Source organism: Scyliorhinus canicula, chromosome 16, assembly GCF_902713615.1.
Source record: "Scyliorhinus canicula chromosome 16, sScyCan1.1, whole genome shotgun sequence".
Classification (NCBI taxonomy): Eukaryota; Metazoa; Chordata; class Chondrichthyes; order Carcharhiniformes; family Scyliorhinidae; genus Scyliorhinus; species Scyliorhinus canicula.
This window is the reverse complement of record NC_052161.1, coordinates 78,297,956-78,321,019: the sequence shown is the minus strand read 5'-3', so window position 1 is coordinate 78,321,019 and position 23,064 is coordinate 78,297,956. Positions and strand designations below refer to the sequence as shown.

At 50.7% G+C, this 23,064-nt stretch overlaps 1 protein-coding gene across 1 annotated transcript; it reads left to right on the top strand.

The window, feature by feature from the left end:
- Positions 1 to 18,866: 18,866 nt before the first annotated feature.
- LOC119950920 (neuropeptide Y receptor type 4-2-like) lies at positions 18,867 to 22,152 on the top strand. The gene is made up of 2 exons (XM_038773860.1): positions 18,867 to 19,001; positions 20,501 to 22,152. Exon 2 carries the CDS (start codon positions 20,628 to 20,630, stop codon positions 21,738 to 21,740), a length of 1,113 nt encoding a protein of 370 aa, XP_038629788.1. The 5' UTR covers positions 18,867 to 19,001; positions 20,501 to 20,627; the 3' UTR covers positions 21,741 to 22,152.
- Positions 22,153 to 23,064: the final 912 nt, after the last annotated feature.

The window sequence follows — 23,064 nt, the reverse complement described above, 5'->3', positions numbered from 1 at the left end:
GAAGTCAGCCCATGACAACAAATTCTGTTAGCTCTGCCACTTTCCAAGATCTGCCACCCAATCTGTTTCCTCCATCTCTCTGCTGCTATTGGGGGGTCTATAGAAAACCACGTGTTCAGCTGCACTCACATCTCTGTTCCTGCCTCACTAGCACGTGGCACTGGTAGCAATTCTGAGGATTACTACTCTGGCCTGCTCACCCTGTGCTTTAGCTTCCACAACCTACTCCCTATAAATCACTTTTTAGACCTCATCCCTTGTCTTAGCTATGTCGTTGGTGCCAATGTGCACCTTGACTTCTGGTTGCCCCCCATCCTCCTTAAAATCCTGTAGACTCGATCCGAGACATCCTGGACCCTGGCACCCGGAAGTCTCGTTCGCGACTCACAGAATCTCCTATCCATTCTCTAACCATTGGTCTCCTTTCACTGTCACCTTTCTGTTCTCCCCACTTCTCTTCTCAGCCACAGAACCAGGCTAAGCAACAGAGACCTGGCCGCTATGGCCTTGCCCTGGTAGGTCATCCTCCCCTAACAGCATCCAAGGCGTTATACTTGTTTTGAATGGGGAATGGGTTCAATTCCGGACTTGGGTGACTTTGCGGAGTTTGAACTTTCTGCCTGTTTCTCCTGTGGATTTCCTCTGGTGCTCCGATATCCTCCCCAGAGTCCAAAGATGTGCAGTTAAGTTGATTGACTATACTAAATTGTCCGTTAGTGTGCAAGGTTAGGTGGGGTTATGGGATTGCAGGGAAGAGGGCATAGGTAGAGTGCTCTTTCAGAAGGTCGGTGCAGACTCGCTGAGCCGATGCATTGGAAGATTCCATGATCTTCAATTATGAAAAAATTGAGCCCCTGCTAAGAGTTTAATTTCCTCGATCTCAGGTCTTGAAGGTTGTATGAAGAATCTGGGACATCAATTGCCAACTTCCCTTTGTGTCATCAGAGTGAGTTGTAGTGAGAGCTGTCAGCTTTTGTGTGTCCCTCTTAAGTCGAGTATTGAATTTTGTAAGGATTTTGAAAATAAGATGAAGGATCTTTCTAGAAACCATCTTTGTTGCAGAGTATAACATTTGTAGATGGAAAAGTGATCATCTGTCAGTGACAGCAATAGAATACTGACAAGTAAGGTCCTCTCTGTATATTCTATCATGGCTTGAAAAATAGTTCTGCACTTTGCTCTCACAGGAAAAATGGTGTCTACTTCAAACTAGATAAAGTGGGATGGTAAGTTGCCATAGTCCGAGGCGGTGACCATAGCTCTTTCCCTTTGAGGGGAGAGCTGTATGGTGGTGATTTAACCTGAGATCACCACACCTCAGGTGAGGGGCAAAATTGAGAAGGCCGGGCCTTCATGAATAACCTCAGCCAGTACGGGAATTGAACCCACGTTGCTGGCCCAACTGAGCTAAACCAGCATCCTATTGCCTATGGTGAAGCATTATGAACTTACCTCTTGCAAAGTGATTTCTCCAAACCTCAACACTTCTATTGACTCATCCGTGAGCACAATAGTTCGATATATGCCCAGTTGGAATAGTAGCTGCTTTCCTGAGACAGTGCTGCCTATCATCTTCCAGGGTTTAATATTGACGCTATTGAGAATGCACCCAAGTAAGTGTGTTGGGCTACTTGTGAGCGGTGATGATAGCAACACTTGTTAACAATGGAGCAGCTGAGAGCCGTGTTCTGTGAGCCATTGTGCCTCTGAGCAGTAATCCCCTGGGACAACATCATGAGTGCAATTGTTGCATTCTACAAATAATCAGACATGGGTATCTTTCACCGGGCCTTGGTTATTTTACCAAAGATTAGAGCCTAAATGTGGCTCATTAATAGCTTCTTAAATAACAAAACACAGTCATGTGTTTGGGCTTCCGGGATATGATGAGATTTTAAAATACCTCCAGAAGGGGTAACCTGGGACAATTTTATTACATTTTTTGACGATAAGCCTATTAAATACCATTTTATTGAAGTATTGTAGAAAAAGATGTCAAAGTTTTTGGTGTGCACTTATCAGACTTTATATTTATATTGCAGGAGAAGAGGCAGTGGCATGGAGAATGTACCGTTGATGGTGACTAACCATTAACTGCTGAGCATTGTTTGAAAATTTAAACCAGGCAGCTTGACCCTGATTAGTCAAGGGTGCATACAATGGGAAACCCCACTGACCGAGGCAGGGTCAGGTGATCCCAATAACAGGCCGCCTCCACCACCACAAAGCATCCTGCAGGGGCTGTGGAAAATCCTGCTCAATGTGTGTGAACGTGTCTGGTCTGCAAGAGCAGGGCCCTATGTTCTAATTTATTTATTTATATAGATGTAGTGTGTGTATATATATATATATATAGAGATATATTATATATATATGTATATTATATTTATATCTCCCCGTTATATGCGCCCTGTGAACTAACTTTGAATTGAATGAGGCTAGGCCTAGCGCATGAAGAGGTTGCATTCACCCTTCTCAGAGCCTCCTCCCAAAACCCAGGCTCCAGCACCCTCCCCAGCTTTTCCTCCCACCTCTGTTGTATTAGAGTATATAATATATATATATTTATATATATTTAAAAAAACATTTTTTAATTTATTATATATAATAATCGAACCAAAAGGAGAACACAAAGAAAAATCTCACAACAATCATTAATCAACACCCCACACCCCACTCTCCCTGCCAAACCCCCCACCCACTCTGCCTCCTTTATTAAACCAAAGACGCCCCTTAACTATCCCTGAAGAAATCGATAAACGGTTTCATCTCCAGGCAAACCCCTCCACAGACCCTCTCAAGGAAAACACTTTATTTTCCAGCCTAAGGAATTGCGAGGTTGCCTCACTCACACCCCCAGTTTCGGCAGCCCCGAGTCTCTCCATTCCCAACAGGATCATCTCCGGGCTACCAGGGAGGCAAAGGCCAAAACTATTGGCCTTCTCTCATTCTCTGGACTCCGGTATTCCGACACTGCAGAAACTGCCACTCCTGGACCGGAACCCAACCTCATCCTCAGTACCCCCCAGACATCACGTCAGTCAAACTCCTTCCAGCTTCAGACGTCTCCAAACATGTGACAAGGTTCAGGGACAAGGACCCCCTCACGCACCTCCCATACCCATCCTCCAACCCCCTCAAACAACTGCACATTCTGGCCACCGTCATATGTGTCCTGAAAACTACTTTAAATTGGTTGAGGCTAAGCCTAGCGCAGAGGAGGAATGCATTCACCCTTCTCAGAGCCTCATCGCATAACCCAGTCTCCAGCACCCTCCCCAGCTTTTCCTCCCATCTCCGTTTAACTTCTCATATCGGGGAAATTCCCAGTCTATTAATTCTTTGTAAATCTCCGACACCCTCCCCGAACCAACCCCTGTTTTCGACCCGGGGGCGGGGGCAGGTCAGGAAAGGATAGCACCTGTTTCCTCACATAGTTTTGCAGCCGTAAGTACCTGAATCCATTCCCACTGGACAGCTCATACTCCTCAACCAGTCCCTCCAAACTCGGGAAGCTGTCTCCCATGAATAGGTGTCCAAATTGCTCAATCCATGCACCTGGAGCCCCCCCCAGAATCAAACCCCTCCAGCCTCAAGTGCTGCCGCCACTGCCTCCGCACCCTCTGGGGAACCACCACTACTGGGCTTGTGGAGTGTCGTAGTAACCATTGCTGTATATATTAGGGTATGTATGATAAGGCCCTGTACTACAGGTATGGGGGTAGTTCCCTGCCTGCTGGCTCCACCCAGTAGGCGGAGTATAAATATGTGTGCGCCCCGTACAGCAGCCATTTCGCCAGCTCTCTAGGAGGCCACACATCTTAGTGTAATAAAGTCTCAGTTGTATTCAACTCTCGTCTTTGTGCAATTGATCGTGCATCAATTTATTACACTAAAGTTTTCAGAAGATGGACCTCCGCATCAAGCCGGATCGCCTGCAGCTAGATCCGCAATCAAACAATGCCAAAAAGGACTTTGAACACTGGCTAGCTTGTTTCGAAGCTTACATCAGGTCTGCACCAGACTCAATTCCAGAAGCTCAGAAGATCCAGATCCTCTACACGCAGCTGAGCTCCAGCGTTTTTCCGCTTATCCAGGACGTGCCGGCCAACGATGAAGCCATGGCGCTACTGAAAGAGAATTATGCTCAGAGGACTAACATGCTTTACGCCAGGCACGTCCTCTCAACTCGTAGTCAACTCACTGGTGACTCGATAGAACATTTCTGGCGTGCCCTAATTCCCCTGGTCAGAGACTGTGCCTGTCAGGCCGTCACGCCCACGGAACACACAAATTTACTCATGCGGGATGCTTTCGTTACGGGGATTGCGTCAGATCACATCCGCCGCCGACTTTTAGAGGGGACCACGCTCGACCTCGCGGCAACCAAAAAGCTGGCGCTATCGATGATTGTCGACTCGCGCAATATCCAGGCCTACACTCTCGGCCGCGCGGCCCACCCTTCCTATGCATCGTGGACCGCGCAGATGGCCGCCCCATTGGGGACCCCACTCAGCCAACCCTACGCCTGTGCCACGTGCCAACCAGCCAACCCCGGGGATCCCAGATGTTACTTCTGTGGGCAGCCAAAACACCCCCGCCAACTCTGCCCGGCCCGGAGCGCCCTTTGCAAGGCCTGCGGCAAAAAGGGACACTTCGCTGTGCTGTGCCAGGCTCGCTCAGTCGCCGCTATCGCTCTGACCCCACTCCGTGGCGATCCGAGGGTACTGCACAGCCACGCTCACTATCCAGTGCGTAGAGTTCAGCGGCTTCCGTCTCTACATCCTCCCCAACCTCTGCGCTGCCCTGCTACTCGGCCTGGACTTCCAGTGTAATCTCCAGAGCCTAACATTGAAATTCGGCGGGCCCCTACCACCCCTTAATGTGTGCGGCCTCCCGACCCTAAAGGTCAACCCACCTTCCGTATTTGCAAACCTAACCCCGGATTGCAAACCCGTCGCCACCAGGAGCAGACGGTACAGCACCCAGGACAGGATCTTCATCAGGTCCGAGGTCCAGCGGCTGCTTCGGGAAGGCATCATCGAGGCCAGCAACAGCCCCTGGAGAGCCCACTTGGTAGTGGTGAAAAAGGGGGAGAAACACAGAATGGTCATGGACTACAGCCAGACCATCAATCGGGGTACACGCAGCTCAACGTGTACCCCCTCCCACGCATATCTGGTATGGTCAATCAGATTGCATAGTACCGGGTCTTCTCAACTGTAGACCTAAAATCCGCCTACCACCAGCTCCCCATCCGGAAGGCGGACCGCCCATACACTGCCTTCGTGGCAGATGGCCGCCTCTACCATTTTCTTTGGGTTCCCTTCGGCGTCACCAACGGGATCTCAGTCTTCCAAAGGGAAATGGATCGAATGGTCGACCGTTACGGGCTGCGAGCCACTTTCCCGTACCTAGACAATGTCACCATTGGCGGCTACGATCAGCAGGACCATGACACCAACCATGCCAAATTTCTCCACACTGCCACTCTCCTAAACCTCACTTATAACAGAGAGAAGTGCGTATTCAGCATGACCCGCTTAGCCATCCTTGGCTATGTGGTCCAGAACGGGGTTCTGGGGCACGACCACGATCGCATGCGCCCCCTCATGGAACTCCCCCATCCCCACTGCCCCAAGGCCCTCAAACGCTGCCTGGGGTTCTTTTCTTACTACGCCCAGTGGGTTCTAAATTATGCGGACAAGGCCCGCCCACTCATCCAGTCCACCCTTTTCCCCCTGACGGCCGAGGCTCAACAGGCCTTCAACTGTATTAGGGCCGACATCGCCAAGGCCGCGATGCACGCAGTCGATGAGACGTTACCCTTTCAAGTGGAGAGCGACGCATCAGACGTCGCTCTAGCCGCCACCCTCAACCAGGCAGGCAGGCCCGTGGCATTCTTTTCATGAACACTTCATGCTTCCGAAATTCGGCACTCGTCCGTTCAAAAAGAGGCCCAGGCCATCGTTGAAGCTGTGAGGCATTGGACGCATTACCTGGCCGGCAGGAGATTCACTCTACTCACTGACCAACGGTCTGTGGCCTTTATGTTTAACAACACACAGCGGGGCAAGATCAAAAATGATAAAATCTTGAGGTGGAGGATCAAGCTCTCCACCTACAACTACAAGATTGTGTATCGCCCCGGTAAGCTCAACGAGCCCCCCGATGCCCTATCCCAAGGTACATGTGCCAGCGCACAGGTGGATCGACTCAGGACTCTGCACGACAACCTTTGTCACCTGGAAGTCACATGGTTCTACCTCTTCATTAAGGCCGCAATCTTCCCTACTCCGTCGAGGAAGTCAGGGCCATCACCAGAGACTGCCAGGTCTGTGCGAAGTGCAAACCGCACTTCTACCAGATGGACCGTGCGCGCCTGGTGAAGGTCTCCCGCCCTTTTGAACGCCTCAGTGTGGACTTCAAAGGCTCCCTCCCCTCCACCGACCGGAACGCGTATTTCCTCAGTGTGGTCGATGAGTACTCCAGATTCCCCTTCGCCATCCCATGCCCCGACATGACGTCTGCCACCGTCATCAAAGCCCTCAACACCATCTTCGCTCTGTTCGGCTTCCCCGCCTACATCCACAGTGACAGGGGATCCTTATTCATGAGCAATGAGCTGCGTCAGTTCCTGCTCAACGGACAGGTGGAGAGGGAGAACGGGACGGTCTGGAGGGCCGTCCAGCTGGCCCTACGGTCCAGAAATCTACCGGAGGTCCTCTCTGAAGCACTGCACTCCATTCGGTCGCTCCTATGCACTGCGACTAACAACACACCCCAGGAACGTCTCTTTGCCTTCCCCAGGAGGTTCACCTCCGGGGTGTCGCTCCCGACTTGGCTCGCAGCTCCAGGACCCGTAATCCTCCGTAAGCACGTACGACTCCACAAGGCGGACCCATTGGTGGAAAGGGTGCAGTTACTCCATGCCAACCCCCAGTATGCCTATGTAGCGTACCCCAACGGCTGCCAAGATACTGTCTCTCTCAGGGACCTGGCACCAGCAGGTTCCACACACACACCCCCCCAGCTCGGTTCCACCCTCCCCTCCCCTGGTGCACACAGCAGCAACCCCCCCCAGGACCATCCGTCCTCCCCTTGCCCACGCCTGAGGATGAAGAGGATCTCGGCACGCTCCCAGAGTCACCAAGGACCCGACCGATGCCAGAATCGCCGCCACCACTGCGTCGCTCCCAACGTCAGATCAAAGCTCCGGACTGGCTTAACCTGTAATTGGTTCTGGACTCAAAATTGTTTCTCTGTATATTAAATTTGTGCTGTATATAGTTCTCCACCACCCCGGCCGGACTCAATTTTAACAGGGGGTGAATGTGGTAGTAACCACTGCTGTATATATTAGGGTATGTATGGTAAGGCCCTGTACTACAGGTACGGGGGTAGTCCCTGCCTGCTGGCTCCGGCCAGTAGGCGGAGTATAAATATGTGGGTAGATATGGGGCAGCATTGTGGTTAGCACAATTGCTTCACAGCTCCAGGGTCCCAGGTTCGATTTCGGCTTGGGTCACTGTCTGTGTGGAGTCTGCACATACACCCCGTGTGTGCGTGGGTTTCCTCCGGGTGCTCTGGTTTCCTCCCACAGTCCAAAGATGTGCAGGTTAGGTGGATTGGCCATGATAAATTGCCCTTAGTGTCCAAAATTGCCCTTAGTGTTGGGTGGGGTTACTGGGTTATGGGGATCGGGTGGAGGTGTTGACCTTGGCTAGGGTGCTCGGTCTAGGAGCCGGTGCAGACATGATGGGCCGAATGGCCCCCTTCTGCACTGTAAATTCCATTTCGCCAGTTGCTGTGGGAGGCCACACATCTTAGTGTAACAAAACCTCAGTTGTATTGAACTCTCGTCTTAGTGCAATTGATTGTGCATCATGGAGTACCTGGCCAGTGAGAACAACAGAGGCGCCGTCAACTGTGCAGCAAAGCTAGTGACCTTACACGAGGCTGCCTCCATCCGCTCCCATACCGACCCCTCCCCCACTGCCTACTTCCTTCCCATGGCTATATTTGCTGCCCAGTTATATTCATTAAGTTTGGCAAGGCCAACCAGCACCCCCGATGTCCCCACTCCAGCAGCACCTTCTTCACCCATCGGGCTTTCCCCTCCCATACAAACCCCGAGGTCCATGTATTCACCTTCCTAAAGAAGGCCTTTGAAATAAAAAGAAGGTTCTGGAGCATGAAAAGAAAACTCGTCATCTTCACGGACTGCACCCTTGCCAATGACAACGGGAGCACATCCCACCTCTTAAAATCCCTCTTCATTTGCTCCACCAAACGGGCCAAACTCAATTTGTGTAACTGCTCCCATTCCTGCACCACCTGGATGCCCAGATACCTGAAATTCTCCCCCACTACTTTAAACGGCAGCTCACCCAACCTCCTCTCCTGCCTCCCCCCCCCCCCCCCCCCCCCCCCCCCCGCGGCCTGGATCAGAAAGACCTCATTCTTCCCCATGTTTAACTAAAACCCAGAAAACCTGCCAAGTTGCACTAAAGTGTCCATGATTCCTCCAATACTTTCCAATGGGTCCAATTATGTAGAGCAACAGGTCATCCGCATATAGTGAGATCCTGTGCTCCAACCCCCCCCCCCCCCCCCCCCCCCGTACTATCCCTTTCCAACCCCTTGACGCTCTAAGCGGCATTGCAGTGGCTCTATTGCCAAGGCAAAAAACAATGTGGAGAGTGGGCATCCCTGCCTGGTCCCACGAAGCAGCGAAGCAGCCTAAAATACCAATCCACAGATCACTGTCCGAACCCAAACCGCCCCAGTATCTCTCACAAATACTCCCATTCTACCCAATCAAAGGCCTTCTCTGCATCCATAGCGACCACCACCTCCATATTCTGTTCCTCCTCGGGCATCAATTACAACATTCAACAGACGCCTAACGTTAGCCGACAGATACCTCCCCTTTACAAACCCAGTCTGGTCTTCCCCTATCACCCCTGACACACAGTCCGCAATCCTCCAGGCCACGATCTTTGCCAACGTGGTGTCTACATTCAGCAGTGATATCGGGCAGTAGGACCCACACTGCTTATCCATCTTCAAACTTAAAGATATTGAGACCTGCGATAATTTGGGATGGGGGTCGGGGGCTGGGGGGGGGGGGGGGGGGGGGGGGGGGGGGGGAAGCTCCTCCTTCTCCCTCGCCTCATTAAATGCCCTTGCAGGGGACCCAGGTCTCCCAAAAACCTTTTATAACATTTTACCGGAAAGCCATCTGGGCCCTGGCCTTCTTGCATGCATCACCTCCATACTCTCCATCACCCCCACCAGTCCAATGGGTGCTCCCAACCCCTCTACCACGTCCTCCTCCACCTTGGGTAACTCCACCCATCCAGGAATTGCCGTATCTCCCCCCCCCCCCTCCGGTCGGGGGCTCCGATTTATAAAGCCTTGTGTAAAACGCCTCAATTGACTTTGATCGATTACCCCTTTGTGTCCAAACAAAATTGTGGACAGTGTCGATGGGGTGATGGAAATAGGGCCCAGGTGTGGGCCTAGGTGGGTGCTCTTATGGAGAGTCGGTGTAAATATGATGGGCCAAACGGCCTCCTACACTCTAGGGATTCTATGATTTCTATGATGTAAAGCTAACAAGTCTGCAGTTCCCCTTTTCTCTCCTTTTCTCCCTTTCCTTTCCCTATTTCCTTTCTCTCCCTTGGTAACATCACCTCAAAACACAACGTTCGTTGTGTAGGCTGATGTTACCAGGCTCCACCTTGCCAAAACCCCTCTGGACTCCTTCAGTATCCTGTCTGGCACCCAATCTGTCCTCACCCCCCTTTCCTTTTCCTTCTCTGACCTAAATCTTAGTTTGAAGGTGCTATTTGAATACAACTGTTTGCTGTTATATATGTCAAAGTTTCGTAGTACAGAAAGAGGCCCTTTGGCCCATTGTGTCCATGTCGGCTATCAAGCACCTATTTACTCTGATCCTATTTTCCAACACTTGGTCCGTAGCCTTGTGTGCTATTGTGTTTCAAACGCTCATCTAAATGCTTCCTAAATGTTGTGAAGCTTCCCACCACTACCACCCTTTCAGATAGTGAGTTCCAGATTCCCACTACCCTCTGGGTGAAAAGGGATTTCCTCACCCTCTGAATCTCTTGCCCCTAACCTTAAGTCTATGCCCCATCATAAAATTCTGGCACTTAGATTCTCTGTCTCAGTTAATAAAGGCAAGTATCCCATAGGCCTTCTTAACCACCACTTCTACATGTCATGCTGTATTCAGGCACCTACGGACATGCACCCTTTGATCCTCTACACCCTGACATCTTACCGTTCATTGTATACTCCCTTGTCTTTTATGTCCTTGCAAAATACATAACCTCACACTTTTCAGGGTTAAATTTCATTTGCCACTGTTCTGCCCATGCACAGCCTGACTATATCATCCCGTAATCTAAGGATTTCCTCCTCACTATCGCTAGGATAAGAATAGAGGGATATGGACCCTGGAAGTGTAGAATATTTTAGTTTAGATGGGCAGAATTGTCAGCGCAGGCTTTTTCCTGTGCTGTACTTTGTTCTTTGTTCTTTATTTACCACACCACCGATTTTCGTGAAATCTGTGAACTTACTGATCATAACCCCCTACATTTGCATCTAAATCATTAATGTACACTAACGTATGTTACATTTAAAATATTGTAACAGAATGAAACTGTAAAACCAAGCTTTCTGGCTATTCCTGTTGCCCGCTCCGCTGAGCTTTAATGAGGCTGGGTTGACGAATCATCCATCAATAAATTCTCATTGGATAAAAGCCTTTAACAACACAACTTTAAATAAAAACAAGTTTGTGTGTTTGCAGTTATTCGCATTGACATAGAAACAAGGAACATGAGTAGGCCATTTGGCCCTTCGAGTTCTATATGATCATGACTGGTCCTCAATCTCAATGCCTTATTCCTACTCTCTTCCTATACCCTTGATGCCATTAAAATCTAAATCATGACCTATTTCTTTCTTGAAAACATTGCGATTTGGCATCTACAACCGTCTGTGGTAGAGAATTCCATACGTTGACGACTCTTTGAGTGAAGAATTATCTCTTCATCTCAGATCTAAATGGTCGACCCTGTACCCTGAGACTGTGTCCCCTGGAGTCCCAGGTATGAGCTACACTCACTAGTTGTGAGTCCCACTCTCCAGGTGTGTGTCCCACTCTCCAGGTGTGTGTCACACTCTCTAGGTGTGAGTCCCACTCTCCAGGTGTGAGTCCCACTCTACAGGTGTGTGTCCCACTCTCCAGGTGTGAGTCCCACTCTCCAGGTGTGTGTCCCACTCTCCAGGTGTGTGTCCCACTCTCCAGGTGTGAGTGAACTCGCCAACATTGAGGGCATTTAAAAGTTTATTGGATAAGCATATGGATGATAAGGGCATAGTGTAGGTTAGATGGCCTTTAGTTTTTTTTTTCCATGTCAGTGCAACATCGAGGGCCGAAGGGCCTGTACTGCGCTGTGTCATTCTATGTTCTATGTCCCACTCTCCAGATGTGGGTTCTCTCTCCAGGTGTGAGCTACATTCACTAGGTGTGAGCCCCACTCTTCAGGTGTATGTTCCACACTCCAGGTGGGAGTCCCACTCTCCAGGTGTGAGTCCCATTCTTGAGGTGTGAGTCATACTCTCCAGGTGTGGCTCCCATTCTTCAGGTGTGAGTCCCACTCTCCCGTCTTAGTGCCCACTCTCCAGGTGTGAGTCTTGTTCTGCAGGTGTGAGTCCCACTTTCCAGGTCTGAGTCCCGTTCTCCACCTCTGAGTCCCACTCTCCAGGTGGGATTCCCATTCTCCAGATGTGAGTCTCACTCCCCAGGTATGAGTCCCACACTGCAGCTGTGAGCCACACCCCAAGTGTAAATCACACTCTCCAGGTGTGAGCCCCACTCTCCAGGTGTGAGACCCACTCACCAGGTGTGAGTCTCATTCTCCTGGTGTGAGTCCTACTCCAGCTTTGAGTCCCACTCTCCAGGTGTGCGTCCACTCTCCAGGTGTGGGTCCCATTCTCTAGGTGTGAGTCCCACTCTCCAGATGTGAGTGTCACTCCCCATGTGTAAGTCCCACTCTCCAGGTGTGAGTCCCACTCGCCAGGTATGACTCCCACTCTCAAGGTGTGAGTCCTACTCCCCAGGTGTGAGTCCAGTCTCCAGGTGAATCCCGCTCTCCAGGTCAGGGTCCCACTCTCCAGGTGTGAGTCCCGCTCTCCAGATGTGAGTCCCACTCTCCAGGCATGAGTCCATTCTCCAGGTATGGTTCCCACTCTCCAGGTCTGAGCCGAAATTTCCAAGAGTGTGTCCCACTCTCCAGGTGCGAGTCCCACTATCCAGGTGAGAGTCCCACTCTCCAGGTGCGAGTCCCACTCTCCAGGTGCGAGTCCCACTCTCCAGGTGAGAGTCCCACTCTCCAGATGTCAGTGCCACTCTCCAGGTGTGAGTCCCACTCTCCAGGTGCGTGTCCCACTCTCCAGATGTCAGTGTCACTCTCCAGGTGTGAGTCCCACTCTCCAGGCATGAGTCCACTCTCCAGGTACGAGTCCTACTTTCCAGGTGTGTGTCCCACTCTCCAGATGTGAGTCCCACTCTCCAGGTATGACTCCCACTCTCAAGGTGTGAGTCCTACTCTCAAGGCATGAGTCCATTTTCCAGGTGTGGGTCCCACTCTCCAGGTCTGAGCCGAAATCTCCAGGTTTAAGTCACATTCTCCAGGTGTGAATCCCACTCTTCAGGTGTGAGCCCCACTCTCTACGTGTGAATCCCACTTTCCTGTTGTGAATCCCACTTTCCTGGTGTGAGTTACTCTCTCCAGCTGTGAGTCCCACTCTCAAGATGTGAGTCCACTCTCCAGATGTTAGTCCCACTCTCTAGGTCTGAGTCCCGCTCTCCAGGTGTGAGTCCCACTCTCCAGGTGTGAGTCCCACTCTCCAGGTGTGAGTCCCACTCTCTAGGTGTGAGTCCCACTCTCCAGGTGTGAGTCCCACTCCAGGCATGAGTCCACTCTCCAGGCGCGAGTCCCACTCTCCAGGTGTGTGTCCCACTCTCCAGATGTGAGTCCCACTCTCCAGGTATGACTCCCACTCTCAAGGTGTGAGTCCTACTCTCCAGGCATGAGTCCATTTTCCAGGTGTGGGTCCCACTCTCCAGGTCTGAGCCGAAATCTCCAGGTTTAAGTCACATTATCCAGGTGTGAGCCCCACTCTCTAGGTGTGAGTCCCACTTTCCTGTTGTGAATCCCACGTTCCTGGTGTGAGTCCCTCTCTCCAGCTGTGAGTCCCACTCTCCAGATCTGAGTCCACTCTCCAGATGTTAGTCCCACTCTCTAGGTCTGAGTCCCACTCTCCAGGTGTGAGTCCGACTCTCCAGGTGTGAGTCCCACTCTCCAGCTGTGAGTCCCACTCTCCAGCTGTGAGTCCCACTCGCCAATTGACTCCCACTATCAAGGTGTGAGTCCTACTCCCCCAGCTGTGAGTCCCACTCTCCAGATGCGAGTCCAGTCTCCAGATGTGAGTCCCACTCTCCAGGTGTGAGTCCCACTCTCCAGGTATGAGTCCCACTCTCCAGATGTGAGTACACTCTCCAGATGTGAGTCCACTCTCCACGTGCGAGTCCCACTCTCAAGGTGTGAGTCCCACTTTCCAGATGTGAGTCCCACTCTCCAGGTGTGAGTCCCACTCTCTAGGTGTAAGTCCCACTCTCCAGGTGTGAGTCCCACTCGCCAGGTATGGCTCCCACTCTCAAGGTGTGAGTACTACTCCCCAGGTGTGAGTCCAGTCTCCAGGTGAATCCCGCTCTCCAGGTCAGGGTCGCACTCTCCAGGTGTGAGTCCCACTCTCCAGATGTGAGTCCCACTCTCCAGGTGTGAGTCCCACTCTCCAGATGTGAGTCCCACTCTCCAGGTGAGAGTCCCACTCTCCAAGTGTGTGTACCACTCTCCAGATGTGAGTCTTGTTCTCCAGGTGTGAGTTCCACTCTCCACGTGCGAGTCCCACTCTCAAGGTGTGAGTCCCACTCTCCAGGCGTGAGTGCCACTCTCCAGGCGTGAGTGCCATTCTCCAGGCGTGAGTGCAACTCTCCAGATGTGAGTCCCAGTCTCCAGGTGTGAGTGCCACTCTCCAGGCGTGAGTTCCACTCTCCAGATGTGAGTCCCACTCTCCAGATGTGAGTCTTGTTCTCCAGGTGTGAGTCCCACTCCCCAGGTGTAAGTTCCACTTTCCAGATGGGAGTTCTACTCTCCAGTCATGAGTCCTTTATCCAGGTGTGTGTCCCACTCCAGGTTTGAGCCGAAATCTCCAGGTGTGGGTCTCACTCTGCAGGTATGAGTCCCACTCTCCAGGCGTGAGTCCCACTCTCCAGGCGTGAGTGCCACTCTCCAGGTGTGAGTCCCACTCTCCAGGTGTGAGTCCCACTCTCCAGATGTGAGTCCCACTCTCCAGATGTGAGTCCCACTCTCCAGGTGTGAGTCCTACTCTCCAGATTTGAGTCCCACTCTCCAGATGTGAGTCCCACTCTCCAGATGTGAGTCTTGTTCTCCAGGTGTGAGTTCCACTCTCCACGTGCGAGTCCCACTCTCAAGGTGAGAGTCCCACTTTCCAGATATGAGTCCTGCTCTCCAGGTGTGAGTCCCACTCTCCAGATGTGAGTCTTGTTCTCCAGGTGTGAGTTCCACTCTCCAGATGTGAGTCTTGTTCTCCAGGTGTGAGTCCCACTCTCCAGATGTGAGTCCCACTCTCCAGATGTGATTGCAACTCCCCAGATGTGAGTGTCACGCTCCAGGTGTAAGTCCCACTCTCCAGGTGTGAGTGCCACTCTCCAGGTGTGAGTCATTTTCTGCAGGTGTGAGTTCCACTCTCCAGGTGTGAGTCCCAATCTCCACATGTGAGTGCAACTCCTCACACGTGAGTGTCACTCCCCAGGTGTATGTCCCTCTCCCCAGTTGGGATTCCCATTCTCCTGGTGTAAATCCCACTCTAAAGGTGTGTGTCCCACGCCCCAGATGTGTGTCCCACTTTCCTGTTCACAATTTACATAGATGATTTGGAGTTGGGGACCAAGGGCAATGTGTCCAAGTTTGCAGATGACACTAAAATGAGTGGTAAAGCGAAAAGTGCAGAGGATACTGGAAGTCTGCAGAGGGATTTAGATAGGTTAAATGAATAGGTTGGAGTTGGGGACCAAGGGCAATGTGTCCAAGTTTGCAGATGACACTAAAATGAGTGGTAAAGCGAAAAGTGCAGAGGATACTGGAAGTCTGCAGAGGGATTTAGATAGGTTAAATGAATGGGCTAGGGTCTGGCATATGGAATACAATGTTGACAAATGTGAGGTTATACATTTTGGTAGGAATAACAGCAAACGGGATTATTATTTAAACGATAAAATATTAAAGCATGCCGCTGTGCAGAGAGACTTGGGTGTGCTAGTGCATGAGTCGCAGAAGGTTGGTTTACAGGTGCAACAGGTAATTAAGAAGGCAAATGGAGTTTTGTCCTTCATTGCTAGAGGGATGGAGTTTAAGACTAGGGAGGTCATGTTGCAAATGTATAGGGTGTTAGTGAGGCCATACCTGGAGTATTGTGTTCAGTTTTGGTCTCCTTACTTGAGAAAGGACGTACTGGCACTGGAGGGTGTGCAGAGAAGATTCACTAGGTTAATCCCAGAGCTGAAGGGGTTGGATTATGATGAGAGGTTGAGTAGACTGGGACTGTACTCGTTGGAATTTAGAAGGATGAGGGGGGATCTTATAGAAACATTTCAAATTATGAATGGAATAGATCGGATAGACGCGGGCAGGTTGTTTCCACTGGCGGGTGAAAACAGAACTAGGGGACATAGCCTCAAAATAAGGGGAAGTAGATTTAGGACTGAGTTTAGGAGGAACCTCTTCACCCAAAGGGTTGTGAATCTATGGAATTACTTGCCCAGTGAAGCAGTTGAGGCTCCTTCATTACATGTTTTTAAGGTAAAGATAGATAGTTTTTTGAAGAATAAAGGGATTAAGGGTTATGGTGTTTGGGTCGGAAAGTGGAGCTGAGTCCACAAAAGATCAGCCATGATCTAATTGAATGGCGGAGCAGGCTCGAGGGGCCAGATGGCGTACTCTTGCTCCTAGTTCTTATGTTCTTATGTCCCACTCTCCTGGTGAGGGTCCCACTCTCCAGGTATGAGTCCCACTCTCCAGATGTGAGTCCCACTCTCCAGATGTGAGTCCCACTCTCCAGGTGTGAGTCCCACTCTCCAGATGTGAGTCCCACTCTCCAGGTGTGAGTCCCACTCTCCAGGTGTGAGTCCCACTCTCCAGATGTGAGTCCCACTCTCCAGGTGCGAGTCCCACTCTCCAGGTGCGAGTCAAACTCTCCAGGTGTGTGTCCCACTCTGAATGCGTGAGTCCCACTCTCCAGGTGTGAGTCCCACTCTCAAGGTGTGAGTCCCACTCTCCAGATGTGAGTCCCACTCTCCAGATGTGAGTCCCACTCTCCAGGTGCGGGTCAATCCCTCCAGGTGTGAGTCCCACTCTCCAGATGTGAGTCCAACTCTCCAGATGTGAGTCCCACTCTCCAGGTGTGAGTCTTATTCTCCAGGTGTGAGTTCCAACTCTCCAGGTGTGAGTCCCACTCTCCACATGTGAGTGCAACTCCTCAAATGTGTGTGTCACTCCCCAGGTGTATGTCCCTCTCCCCAGTTGGGATTCCCATTCTCCTGGTGTGTGGCCCACTCTCCAGGTGTGAGCTCCAGTCTCCAGGTGTGAGCCCCACTCTCCAGATGTGAGTCCCGCTCTCCAGATGTGAGTCCCGCTCTCCAGATGTGAGACCCGCTCTCCAGATGTGAGTTCCACTCTCCAGATGTGAATCCCACTCTCCAGGTGTGAGTGCCACTCTCCAGATGTGAGTGCCACTCTCCAGATGTGAGTGCCACTCTCCAGATGTGAGTCCCACTCACCAGATGTGAGTCTTGTTCTCCAGGTGTGAGTTCCACTCTCCAAATGTGAGTCCTACTCTCAAGGTGTGTGTCCCACTTTCCAGATATGAGTCCTTCTCTCCAGGCATGAGTCCATTCTCCAGATGTGAGTCCCACTCTTCTAATGTGAGTCTTGTTCTCCAGCTGTGTGTCCCAATCTCCAGATGCGAGTCCCACTCTCCAGATGTGAGTCCTACTCTCCAGGCATGAGTCCATTCTCCAACTGTAAGTCCCACTCTCAAGATGTGGGTCCCACTCTCCAGGTGTGAGTCCCACTCTCCAGATGTGAGTCCTACTCTCCAGGCATGAGTCCCACTCTCCAGGTGTGATTGCCATTCTCCAGGTGTGAGTCCCACTCTCCAGGTGTGTGTCCCACTCTCCAGGTTTAGTGCCCACTCTCCAGGTGTGAGTCCCACTCTCCACATTTGAGTGCAACTCCTCAAATGTGAGTGTCAGTCCCCAGGTGCATGTCCCTCTCCCCAGTTGGGATTTCCATTCTCCTGGTGTGTGGCCCACTCTCCAGGTGTCTGTCCCACGCTCCAGGTGTGAGATCCACTCTCTAGGTGTGAGTCCCACTCTCCAGCTGTGATTCCCACTCTCCAGGCGCGAGTCCCACTCTCCAGGTGCGAGCCCCACTCTCCAGGTGCGAGTCCCACTCTCCAGGTGTGTGTCCCACTCTCCAGATGTGTGTCCCACTTTCCAGATGTGAGTCCCACGCTCCAGGCGTGAGTGCCACTGTCCAGATGTGAGCCCCACTCTCCAGATGTGAATCCCACTCTCCAGGCATGAGTCCATTCTCCAGATGTGAGTCCCACTCTCCAGATGTGAGTGCTGCTCTCTAGGTGTGAGTCCCACTCTCCAGGCATGAGTCCATTCTCCAGATGTGAGTCCCACTCTCCAGGTGTGAGTGCACTCTCCAGATGTGAGTCCCACTCTCCAGTTGAGGGTCCCACTCTCCAGGTGATGTTCCTACTCTCTAGGTATGGGTCCCACTTTCCAGGTGTTTGTCCGACTCTCCAGGTGTGAGTCCCACTCTCAAGGTGTGAGTCCCACTTTCCAGATGTGAGTCCCACTCTCCAGATGTGAGTCTTGTTCTCCACGTGTGAGTTCCACTCTCCAGATGTGAGTCCCACTGTCCAGGTGTGTGCCACTCTGCAGGTGTAAGTCCCACCCTCCAGGTGTGAGTGCACTCTCCAGGTGTGAATCGCACTCTCCAGTTGAGGGTCCCACTCTCCAGGTATGAGTCCCACTTTCCAGGTGTTTGTCCGACTCTCCAGGTGTGAGTCCCACTCTCCAGATGTGAGTCCCACTCTCCAGGTGAGTCCCACACTCAAGGTGCATGTCCCACTCTCCAGGTGAGTCGCACACTCAAGGTGTATGTCCCACTCTCCAGGTTTAGTGCCCACTCTCCAGGTGTGAGGCATTTTCTGCAGGTGTGAGTTCCACTCTCCAGGTGTTTATCCGACTCTCCATGTGTTTATCCGACTCTCCAGATGTGACTCCCATTCTCCAGGTGTGTGTCCCACTCTCCAGGTGTGACTCCCACTCTCCAGTCTCTTCTGGTACTTGATGAAGGAACGTTTCCCAACACGATTCGAACACACGCACCCCCATTCCCCAATAGGGAAATTCGTGTTTGTGAAGAATCCACTCAAATACACTTAGAGTAGTTGTTCGTTTTCAGCATTTGGAAAGAATCAGGAAACCGCAAACAATGCGATGCAGCTGAATGCAGCTAGGAAGTTGTGGGAAGGATTCTTCCTTCCGAATGATTGATTCTCCAGTCAGATTGAAACCATTTCCTAACTTCCCACCCCGAGAGAGGGCGGTCGTGTTCAGTAACTGATCGCATTGGGGCTCTTCCGACACGTCAAAGTGAACCTATCGATTGAAGACTATTTAAGCAGCGCCTCAGAAGCCTCTGAAGACAGTCCTTTCTAAGACAGCACGTCCTCTACATACTGATCACCTTCTGTGAAGAAAGAGTGGAATATTATGACCTCCCATTCCGAAACTGGACAAGGTGAGCTAGCAATGGCGTTTGTGTGTGACAGAACCTGTGGGAGATTGTGTGCGAGAGGGTGTGTGTGTAGGTCTGTGTGTGTGTGAGAGTGTGTGTGTAAGTGTGCATGTCTGAGTGTGTATGTCTGTGTGAGTGTGTGTATGGATGTCTGTAAGATTGAGAGTATGTCTGTGTGAGAGTATGTCTGTGAGTTAGTGTGTGTGAGAAACAGCGATTGTGTGTGTGTGTGTGTTGTGTATGAGAGAGTGTGTCTGAGAGTGTGTATATCTGTGAGTGTGTGTGAGAGCGTGTGTTTGGATGTGAGTGTGTGTGTGTGTGAATGTATGAGAGAGTGTGTTTGGGTGTGAGAGTGTGTATGTGTGTCTGCGATTGTGTGAGAGAGTGTCTGGGTGTGAGAGTGTGTGCCTGTATGTGTGGTTGTGTGCCTGTGTGTGTGTCGCGTGCGTGTGGTTTTGTGATAGTGTGCGCGAGTGTGATATTTGTTGGCATGATTGTATGTGTGATTAATTGTATGTGTGAGACTGTGATTGTATGTGATGTTTTGTGTGATTGTGTGTGTGAGATTGATTGTATGTGTGAGACTGTGATAGTGTGATTTTTTGTGTGATTGTGTATGTGTGAGACTGTGATGAAATGAAATGAAAATCGCTTATTGTCACAAGTAGGCTTCAAATGAAGTTACTGTGAAAAGCCCCAAGTCGCCACATTCCGGTGCCTGTTCGGGGAGGCTGGTACGGGAATTGAACCGTGCTGCTAGCCTGCCTTGGTCTGCTTTCAAAGCCAGCGATTTAGCCCTGTGCTAAACCAGCGTGTGATTTTTATGTGATTGTGTGTGTAATTGATTGTATGTGTGAGACTGTGATTGTGATAGTGAGTGTGATTTTTTGTGGGACAGTGTGTATGATTGTATGTGTGAGAGTGTGTGATTGTGATAGTGAGTGTGTTAGTTTGTGTGACTGTGTGTGTGTGTGACTGTGTGTGTGTGCGATTGATTGTGTGGGTGAGGGTATGTGATTATGTTTGGTGTGTGAGAGTGTGATGGTGTGTATGAGTGAGTGTGTATGCAGGTCATAGAGTCACAGATGTTTACAGCATGGAAACAGGCCCTTCGGCCCAGCTTGTCCATGCCACCCAGTTTCTATCACTAAACTAGTCCCACTTGCCCTCATTTGGCCCATATCCCTCTATATCACCCTGCCCTGCAAGAGACATTTGCTAAAGATCGGATCCCACCTCCCGCCTGTGTTGTCAGTTTACTGATTGGTATGGCAGTTTTCACTGGGTGAATTTTTGTGTTATTACCTGGAGCAGAGTCAGGGTAACCATGTTCTAACAAAGGACTTTTAACAATTTGGTTTACCACAGCCTTGCAATGATTGGGGAGTAGAGTGAGAGAATGGGATGGGGGGGGGGGGGGGGGGTACCTGCTATGGTTAAGTGTCTCTCACCGAATACAACTGCTTCAAAGTAATTGGCATGAATGATTTTCCCTCCCACAGCTGTGTCTTCCGGCCCTGCTGCCTCCAGCCCAGATTGTGGTGTTTGGGAATGACAGTCAGGTTGTGGAGCCGGCTCCTCTATCTGCCAGTGAGGAAGTTGTGAACAGGAACAACAGGATTTTCTGCCATGGAATATAATCCCATCCTGCAATTTGCAAATCACTCCATCCCCTTCAATGCTTCAGCCTGGGACATTCCTGATTTGGGCAATACGTGCCCGACCTCAGCGGCCCTCACTATCTTTCTGGTGACTTCTTACAGCGCTGTGCTGACGGTTGGTTTACTGGGAAACATCTGTTTAATTTGTGTGATAAGGAAACAGGAGCAGCGAAATGTGACCAACACGCTGATCGCCAACCTCGCCCTCTCCGACATCACCATGTGTGTATTCTGCCTCCCATTTACAATAGTCTACACCCTGATGGACTACTGGATTTTTGGTGAAGTTTTGTGTAAGGCGGTCCCCTTTATCCAGTGCATGTCAGTGACTGTGTCTATTTTATCCCTGGTCATGATTGCTTTAGAAAGACATCAACTCATTATAAACCCCACAGGTTGGAAACCCAGTGTGGCCCAGGCCTATCTGGCGGTGTTGCTCACCTGGACACTGGCCTGTTTCATCTCCCTGCCCTTTGTGGTTTTCCACGTTTTAACAGACGAGCCATTCCGGGATTTCCCTGTGCCCATTGCGCCGCTGGTTAATGAAGCCATTTGCACAGAGTCCTGGCCATCCAGGGAAGAGAAACTAGCCTACACCACATGGCTCCTGATGTTTCAGTATTGTGCGCCGCTGGCCTTTATTGCAGTGTGTTACTGCAGGATACACAAGAGGCTGCGGCTGAGGAGGGAGCTGCTGGACAGAGCCACTGAGCACAGCCGCAAGCTGACACACAGCCGGAGGATCACCCTGATGTTAGGCTTCCTGGTGCTGGGGTTTGCCCTGTGCTGGTTACCCCTGCAGGTATTCAATGCGATTGCAGACTGGGATCTGCAAGCGGTGATGCATTGTCACCACAACCTCATCTTTTCCCTGTGCCATCTGGCAGGGATGACTTCCACTTGCATCAACCCCATCATCTACGGCTTCCTCAACAATAACTTCAAGAAGGAGTTAAACGCCATCATGATGCATTGCCAGTGGGGCAGGCAGCAAGGCCATGAACAATTCGCCCTGTCCACCATGAACACAGAACTTTCTAAAACCTCCCTGCGGCTCAGTTGTAGGAATCACCCGGCCTGATGAGGAATTGGACATTATCCCGGTTAAACTTTGGAATTTCACAGACAGACATTGCTCCGGCTCAGTTAGACCCTGTGGAACTTAAGTTGCTTTAAACCGATCGAAATGCGGCCAGTGAAATGTTGCATCTCACAGCGATTGCATTGAACAGAAATTAGACATTCTCCACTTTTAGATTACATCCTAACATAGATTATAACCGCGTTCAGATTGTTTCACAACACCAGCGTTGGGTTAGTTGATTTGTTGTTTAGAATCTGTGTAAATGATATAGAAATTCCGTTGAGTGAAATGTGACTCCATTTCTCAGCTTTGCTATTTAATGTGTGAAACACCTTTCATGTTACCAGGATGGGGATGAGCACAGTAAGATGTCTTACAACACCAGGTTAAAGTCCAACAGGTTTGTTTCAAACACGAGCTTTCGGAGCGCAGCTCCTTCCTCAGGTGAATGAATGAAGCACCTGAGGAAGGAGCAGTGCTCCGAAAGCTCGTGTTTGAAACAAACCTGTTGGACTTTAACCTGGTGTTGTAAGATTTCTTACTGTGCTCACCCCAGTCCAACGCCGGCATCCCCACAGGATGGGGATGGATAATCCTGTTTGTTTCAGTACAATTGACTCAATGAGGAGCGGGTTTTGTGCAGTTTCACAATCCATTCCGTCAACACTTACTGCCTTCACTGTAACTGTATTTTGTATCATCGTTTGTGAGGAAATTTTCACTTTAAACCGCGGCTCTTTTCTGGTCGAATGTATTAAACTGGTAAATGTATTTAAACAAATGTTTGTACAAACGATTTCTTTGACACGGACAGCATCTTAGACATTCGGCCCATCGGGTCGGTGTGTCTCTCAGCTGCTGTTTTCTCTCAGGGAGAGAGAGATCTCCAGCGTTCATTGGCAACAATCATCTTCTTGAAGTTTTATAGATTGAATATTTTGGTCGCCCTCATTTGATGCAAGATCCTTGGTTCCCGCCCACACCAGCGACATCCTGTCTGCATGAGAGCTACTCGTAAAATTACACAACCCACAGGTAGTGTTCTGCCTTCAACTTTGGGACCAAGGACTGGAATCAGAGGAAGCATTGAGACAGAGCCCCAAAACAGGGTGGGGGTACGGGGTTGGGCAGGGTTGTGCGTGCGTGGGAGGAGGGGGACCACAGAGGTGAGAGGATATCAGAGTTGAAAGCCACGAATGGAGGAACAAAGGAATTGGAGGATGTACATGGGACAGATGTAGAGGAAGGTTATAGAGCTGGAGGAGGTTCTAGAGCTGGAGCAGGTTACAGAGGTGGAGGAGATTATAGAGCTGGAGGAGGT